Source organism: Orycteropus afer, unplaced genomic scaffold (assembly GCF_000298275.1).
Source record: "Orycteropus afer afer isolate SDZICR_OR568_19922 unplaced genomic scaffold, OryAfe1.0 scaffold01369, whole genome shotgun sequence".
Taxonomy (NCBI): Eukaryota; Metazoa; Chordata; class Mammalia; order Tubulidentata; family Orycteropodidae; genus Orycteropus; species Orycteropus afer.
Genome location: NW_006922956.1, coordinates 57,106 through 65,772, shown reverse-complemented (window position 1 = coordinate 65,772; position 8,667 = coordinate 57,106). Strand labels below are relative to the sequence as shown.

The window sequence follows — 8,667 nt, the reverse complement described above, 5'->3', positions numbered from 1 at the left end:
TTTGGATGTTGATCTATCCTATGCTAAATCTCTCAATTAGTTACAGTAGTTTTTTTTTGTTGTTGTTGTTGTTGAGTCTCTTGATTTTTCTAGGTATAGGATCATGTCATCCACAAATAGAGTTAACTTTATAAACATGACTACAGGTACAATGCCATCTTCCTCCTTCTCTAGGATAATTTATAGGTCCCAACACTACCTGGCAATATCCAGACTGCCTGTGCCTTCAGGATCGCTGAAAGTCCACAGCTCTGTATGTCTCCTTTTTCACTGTTTTCATGTAGGTTCTTTTACTAGTTGGAATTGATTCCACTTCTGTATCCTTCCTTTCAAAGCTCAGGGCTCCAGGATTATCTTCTATATCTGTGTTAATTGGTTGCTCTTTTCTTTGTTGAAGGTGGTCTGGGTAGTTTGTCTGCATATTCCACCATCCTCCCAGAACTCTCTCATTTGATTTCTTGACTGTTGCTTCCAAGGGCATTGATTGTAGATTCAAGTAAAATCAATTTTTTTTTTGACAATTTCAGTATTTTCTATGTGATTCATACTATTGGTTATTTGTCTAATTGGAGGACTTTTTTTTTTTTTTATTTTGAGGTGTAATGCATACTGAACACATAGTGAACCCATTTTGACTCAGTGGCAGTGAGTTTACTTAGTAGTTCATAGTGATGTTTCAAATCATCTTCAATGTCAGTATTCAAGATAGTGTCATTTATATATATCACAAGTTACTAATGTGTCTCATACTCCAATTCTGATGCCACATTCTTCATATTGTTGAGTTTATTGATTATTTGCTCAGCATACAGATTGAATAAGTATGGTGAAGGAATACAATTCTGACACACACCTTTCCTGATTTTAAACCATGTAGTATTCCCTTGTTCTATGTCTTGGTCTATGTACAGGTTTCTCAAGAGCACAATTAAGTGTTCCAGGATTCCCATTCTTCACCATGTTATCTATAATTTGTTATAATCCACATTGTCACATGTCTTTGCATACTAAATATATGACACATAAATATCTTTCTTTTCTGGTATTCTCTATTTTCAACCAACATTTATGGGACATCAGAAATGATATACTTTGTTCCAGGCCCTCTTCTGAATCTGGTTTCAGTTTCTGGTGGTTCTTTGTCAACGTACTGCTGCAATCATTCTGGAATTTTCTTCAGGAAAATTTTATTTGTGTGTGATAATAATAGTATTGTTTGACAATTTCCACATTCCATTGGGTCACCTTTGTTTGGAATGGTCACAAATATGGATCTCTTCCAGTTGGTTGGCAAAGAAACTGTCTCCCAAATTCTTGGCATAGACTTTCAGCTTTGCATCTGTTTGTTGAAACAACTCAATTGTTAATCAGTCAATTTCTACAGCTTTGTTCTTTGCCAGTGTCTTCAGTACAGCTTGCAATTCTTCTGTCAATACCATCAGTTCTTGATCATATGCTATCTGCTGAAATGGTTGAACATCAATCAATTCTTTTTGGTGGAGTGGCTTGATGTATTCTTTCTGACTGTTTTTTATGCTTCTGGGTCGTTCAATATTTTGCCTATAGAATCCTTCAGTAATACAACTCAAGGCTTATTGTTTTTTTCTTCAGTTATTTCAGCTTGAGAAATCCCAACTGTGTTCTTCCCCATTGGTTTGTTTATGTATTTTCTGCTCATTTCCTTTGTTGCTGTTGATTTTGAGTTTACTGAGTCTTTACCATTTTATCCCTTGTTATTTTCATTATAAGGTTTATTTTTTTTCTTTTGTGATTATCCTGCAATTTCTTTTTATCTTCCCAAGTTTAAAACAATCTGTTCTATCTTGATATCATCTTGGCTTCATCACTAACTGGAAGTTCTATAACTTCACCATTCATTCCCTCATTTTGCTTTGTAATTGCCATTCTTTGCAACTTGGCATTTCTGGTGCCCTATTTTTAGCATTGTAGGTTTATTTTATTTTTGAAAAGTCTTTATCTAATTTGGTTTGCAGATGATGTTGTCATGTGTCTTAATCTCAGGTTGTTGTCTGACTTGTTGGTTCTCAGTCCAAATGACTCCCTTTAGCATATCTTGTAAGGTTGGTCTGGCTTTTAGAAATTCCCTTAATTTTGGTTTGCCTGTAAATGAACTAATTTCACTGTAGTACTGAGGGGCAATTTTGTTAGACATATAATTTTTTATTGGCATTTCCTTTTTTCTTTTGTGGTTTTGAGTATATCATCCCCTTGTCTTCTTGCCTGCATTATTTTTGTTGAGAAGTCAGAGCTTACCTTTTTTGTTCCCCTTTGTAGGGAATATTTCATTTTTCACAAGCTGCTGTTAGGGTTATTTTTTGTCTTTGATTTTGGATAGTTTGATTATGAAATGTCTTGATAACTTTCTTTTGTGTCTATCCTATTTGGGATTCAATGAGATTCTTGAATAGGTATCTTCTCATCTTTCATGATATTAGGGAAATTTTCAGGAAGTAAAACTTCAAAAATGTTCTCTGTGCTTTTTTTTTTCTCTTTTTGTACTGGAATTCCAAACATATGTAAATTCTTTCTCTTGATGGTGTCCCACAGAATTCTTAGGCTTTCTTCATTTTTCTTTGTTCTTTTTTCTAATTATTCCTCTAACTTATTAGTATCAAGGCATTTGTTCTCTATTTTTCTGATTCTGACTTCCATTGATTCAATTCTACACTTTTGCCCTTCCAATGTGTTATACATATCTGAAATTTTAGTGTTAATATTCTGGATATCTAGTTGCTATTTTTTATGGTTTCTAATTTTCTACTTATTTTTTCTTGTACTGGTTTCATGAATTCTTCTAGAGTGTTTTGTGTTCTCTCATTGAATTTATCTGTGTTTTCCTTTATCTTTTGAAAGGTGCTATATGTAAGTCTTTTGAATTTGTTATCAGGTAGTTTTACAACCATTTTTTCCTCAGGGAAATTTTAAACACTAACAACAAAACACATCAAAGAACCCTGGTAGAGCAATATTTAAGCACTTAGTTGATGACTGAAAGGTAGGTGATTTGAACCCAGTATCTCCATAGAAGAAAAGACCTGGTGACCTGCTCTTGAACAGATTATAGCCTACGAAACCCTGTGGGCTAGTTCTATTCTGTCCCCTAGGGTAGATATGAGTCAGAATCAACTTGATGACATGAGAACAACTAAAAAACACACCAGTCTGTGATAAATAAGCATTTTATATTGAGTTAGAAAGATTAAATCAGAGACTTTTCTATACCAGGCATTGGATCAATGTATTTTATCATTTATGTTTAATAAACATTGTGTTCTACATTGAAGTTGAATTAGAGAACTCTGACTTATTCAGTCAGCTGTCAATACAGATGGACTTGAATAACTTTTCAATTGCAATCATTTTAAACCTCATTAGGTATAGTTTTTGTCACCAATCCAGTGGTGCTACAGATTCATGCACTTAAACAGTAGATTATAACTGAACAATAATACCTCAGCAATTGCAAAAACTTAAGATTCTTCAATTCTGCTTTTTGATATGACCACTTGGAAGTTTTATTTATGCTTAAAATTTAAAAGAATAGAACACAATGTTAATTGAAGATATAATACCTTTTTTGGTGTAAATTTTAGTTTTAAGCTAAAATAGCTAACTGGATTTGACACATATACTTAAAATAAAGGTGTCTTTTTTATAGTTACTAATTTTTTATTTTAAAACTAAAGGATAAGTCAATAAAGTAGAATTCTATATGAATGGTGTACCTATACCATTTGCCAAGTTTTTTAATTGCAGTATTTTTTTCATTATTTTATTTTTTATTGAAACAATTTTTTGCTCAATAATAAATAAAATAAAATTTTCTCTTGCTGCATTTCTTTATTAGCCATTATTATTATTTAATTTTAGATTATTACTGAAAATAATTTTGTTGTAAGGGGAAAGTTTTAAAAATGATGTCTTCCAGATGTTGATAAATGTATAGCAAAATAGAAGAAAAAAAATAGCCAAAAATAATTACCCAAAATCGACGAGGATGTTGATGAAATCCAAAGTAGAACACAAACTGCGATTATATAAAAATTGTATAAAATAAATAACATAACCATATTGAAAGGGTAGGAAGAAAAGAACTACCTGAGATAACTTTGGAAAACTGTATTTTGACTGGATACTGTAAAGATACTGCACTCTAGTTAGTAAATTACTCAACTATTGAAATTACTTTATTTGTTTACTCAGATTGAAGAAAACAAGTAACTAAATTGTGAAGGATGAGAGCCTAGTTTATCAGTGTTAAAAAGAAGTTACAAATAAGAAAAGGAGGAAAGCTAAAATTGTGTTGGACTAAATCCATAAAATGAATTAAATATCAAAGTCCATATTAATATAAATAAACAATGAAATAGATAGGCAGCAACCAATAGCTCACTGCCGTCCAGTTGATTTGATTCATGGTTATCCCTCCTTGAGTTTCTGAGGTGGTATCTCTACAGAAGTAGATTGCCCAATCTTCCTTCCACGGAGTGGCTGGTGGGTTTGAACCACTGGGCTTCTGGTTAGCAGTCAAATATCTTAGGTATTAAACACATAGGTAGATATATGATATATAGATAAGGAAAAGAAGGAAGGAAGTTGTTATATTGATGAATGTCTTGTTTTGAATTTTTCACCACTGTAAATGTTAAAAAGAAAAAAAAAATGCAAGGAGGGAAGGAAAAGGAAGGCAGGAAAGATTGGTCCTTACCAAAGAATTCTAATTAATAAATGTACAAGGAATGAGAGAAATCCAACTTCACCATTAGGCAAACATTAATTGTTGTACTCAAAATCCTCTGAGGGATCAATAGGCTTAAGTATGAGGAGATATAAAATATTTCCATAGTTTCAAAGCATCTCTCCTAAGTTATTTATTAATTACAAAGGGGAAAATAAGTGAATTTATAGTGAATAAACCATGAAGACAGCCCATTAAACAAGTGGTCATGGTTAATATATTGATGTTTTATACTCTCTTTATGAACTTAGTTCTGATGAACTAATACACCACAACTTCTGTAATATTCTTGCCAAAAATTCATAATGCCAATCTGATAGTGAGAAAACATTGAACAATCTCAAATTAACAGTTCTACAAAACAATTGACCAGTACTCTACTAAAATGTCAATGTCAGAAAAGACAAGAAAAGATGGGAGAACTGGCATGTATCAGAAGTGATGAAGAGATAAATCAACCAAATGAAACTTAGGATCTCATGTTGGATCTTGGAACTGAAAAAAAGATAATAGTGGAAAACCCAGCAATATTCTAACTAAATATGTGGTTTCTTTAATAATATTGTGCTCATGTTAAGTTCATGGTTTGGAAAATTCCTACAATGAATGCATAAAATACTAACAATAGAGAAGGTGGTGGTAGATATATGGGCACTTTCCTACTACTTTTGTGACTTTTCTGTATATCAGAAATAGTTTCTAAATAAAAAGTGTAAGACAGTATAGAGATAATAAAAAGTCTTGTTTCACTAATTACTAGGTGTTCCTGGTGCCTGAAAAGATGCACAAGGAAAACATCTACTTTGCTGAATGTTCTGTATGTTGATGTAGCTGTTGGTAACAAGGATTTTTTAAGTTCTTAGAGATTCATTGAGCTTTATGTTTATAATTTGCTTTCTTTACATGTGCTATATTTTAATTAAAAGTTAAGGGAAAAAGTAAAATATTTACTGAAATGTAAAGCATATAAGGAAAATATTCATTTTTATTATTCTTACTGTGGGTGTAAGGATATTATTAGTATTATTTTTTTCAGTTTTTGTTTGTTTCAAATTACAAAAAACATTATAATTGGTTCATACAATGGTAATGATTAGTTGGCATTTGGCTGCCCTAATCTATGAATGAAAATTTAATTTGGTTATGCCTACATATACCTATCTGTTAATGACATATTTCATAAGGCCAATCAAATTGTGTTTTGTGAATAGAAAAATACAAAGTCTACACAGACAACCCCTAAGGTACCTAAATGATGTCCTTCTCACTAGATCATGATTTTCTTCTCAAATGTGTATGTGTGTTTATTACTTCTTTTAAACTACCCCATTGTGGTAAAGTTTGTGTGTCAACTTGGCTGGGCCTGGTTGAATTGCTAGGCAGCTGGACGTAGTATTCCCCATGATGAGACTGGCAATCAACTCCATGGTGGAATTTGTGAGCAGCTGCCTTTTGCGTATGTGGTCTACTTCCCATATATAAGAAACAGACTTGGGAATGGTCTTTAGCTGATGTCACGCTTGAACTCTGCATGTAGCTGAGTCATTGTTCAGAAGACTGCAATGCTCTGCTGATCTTGGGACTTTTAATGGACTTGAATTAATGGCCTGCTGTGTGGTGTGCTAGTATTGGGACTGTGCTTTGCTACTTGTCAACCTTGGGTTTGTCAGCCTCAGCAGTCAGCAGTTGAGTGAAGAAAAGCTTCCAGCTTCAGTGGGCTGGAAGCAGGAGGCAGAGCTGAAGCCCAAGGCCAAGGGACTCTCACCCAGCCCCTAGAGCCTGGCACTTTGAACTTGGACTTAAAGCCTCCAAACTGTAAGAGAATAAAACTCCTGTTTGTTAAGGCCATCCCATTTGTGGTATATTCTTGTCAGAGCGGCACTAGGTAATGAGACCACCCATTCATCCCCACTCTATATGTGACTTGTTGTTAAGCAACTAGAGTAACTTATTTATATTAAAATTATTCCCTAGAGGTAATCTCTGTTATTGTTTGTATATATACATGCACAATATAACATGCAATAAATAAAGCCAATAAAAATTTTAATAATATTCTATAAATAAATAAATATTTTGAACTTATGGAAAAAGGTCAATATTTCTCAATTTAAAATATTACAAAATTTTTAAGCATATATAAAAATTTTAGTGTCAATATAAAAACAATTTTGTAAATATTATCAAATTATATCAATAAAAATGAATACTATATGAATGACAAAAACAAAAACACATTGCCGTCAAGTCAGATCCAACTCATAGTGACCCCTTCTTGCGTTTCTGAGGCAGTATCACTACAGAAGTAGATTGCCCAACCTTCCTTCCAAGGAGTAGCTGGTGGGTTTGAAGCACCAGCCTTCTGGTTAGCAGACTAATGCCTTAGACACTACACCACCAGAGCTCTCGTGAATGACAAAGACTATTTAAAAAATTATTTGTACGGAAATTAGTTTACTTTTTATCAAATTTAAATATCCAGATTTCATGATGAGATTTAAACTTGTGTTTTCTTATTTAGCTCAAATTCCAGGTATAAAGCTATTGGGTGGATCATATTGAGAGCTACTCTAGTCTGATGAGAGATGCATAAAAGGGAAACATTCAGTCTCGTGGCACATTTCTCTTGGGGGCTTCTGTGGTTGGGAAAGATGAGAAAAATTCTTGGGTATACTTAGTCCCAGAGGCTTTTACTAACTGAACAAGAGTCAGAAGTACCTCCAAGTAAGAAAAACCGTTAGATCATTTACATTTTCCAGTGAGCCTTCACGCTGTCATGTAAACTGTGGACAGAATATTCTTTATCTAAACTACTACTGAATGTGAGATCTGGAAAACAATAGGAAATATTCTTAGGTAAACAGAAATTTCTGCAGCTATGATCCCAGCTCTCCCTCTATGAAGTAGAAGATATACTTCTATAATGTGAAAATAGGTTTGCCATAATTATGTCAGTCATGGCATTAGTCACTAGAGAAATAACTCCAGGAATATTAAAGTATATAAAACATACACATATTCACATATCTATAGATATTTTTTTCATAGACTATTTATAAAGTAGGGAAGAGAGAGACACATAACACTTCCAGAAAGGAGGATAAGAATCATTTAGAGTAGGTAGCTTCAGGATTTCATTAAAATGATATTTCACAGCTATTTTCATTAAGTGAGTTAGCTATGCTCATCTTACATGAAATGAGAAAGTGTAATGAGGTGATGCCTAAAAGTTTTCCAGATTGGAAGAATTGCATGGGTATAATTCACACTTCTCCTTATCTTGAGTCTCTTGCCAGCAGCCTTTTCAGAGCCCATTTAACCTCTTTGTTTCTCAAGGTGTAGATCAAAGGATTAAGTGAGGGAGTCACTACAGTATAGAAGAGAGTGAGGAATTTACTATGCTTCTGTGTGTACTTGCTCTTAGGTTGTTCATAGACAAAAATTATAGTCCCAAAGAATAAGAGCACTACAATCATGTGAGACCGACAGGTCCCAAATGCTTTACTTCTACCTTTGGCTAATTTTATCCTTAGCACACTCCTCATGATGTAGCCATAAGAGACCAAAATAAGTCCCAGAGGTATAATCACAAAGAGGACACTAGCTACAGAGAGCTCATTTTCCAGGAAGGTTTTGTCCACACAGGCAATTTTAATGAGGGCAGGCTCCTCACACACAAAATCATCCAGCCTGTGATGGCTGCAGAGAGGCAACTGGAAAATGAGGATGGTCTGAATTGTGGACTCTACAAAACCACTGATCCAAGCCATAGCTGCTAGTGTCTGGAGAATCTTAGAGTTCATAATAACGCTATAGTGGAGAGGTCGACATATGGCATTGAATCGGTCATAGGCCATGACAGTAAGAAGGATACACTCTGTGGAGCCCAGTCCCAAAGCAATGAATAG

General features: G+C 33.8%; 1 protein-coding gene across 1 annotated transcript; it reads right to left on the bottom strand.

Moving 5' to 3' along the window:
- Positions 1 to 8,034: 8,034 nt before the first annotated feature.
- On the bottom strand, positions 8,035 to 8,661 carry LOC103213166 (olfactory receptor 2G6-like; the record flags this gene model as incomplete). Its single annotated transcript, XM_007959034.1, has 1 exon — positions 8,035 to 8,661. A coding segment is annotated over one exon (627 nt), but the record flags the coding sequence as incomplete, so codon positions are not given.
- Between the last annotated feature and the right edge of the window lie 6 nt (positions 8,662 to 8,667).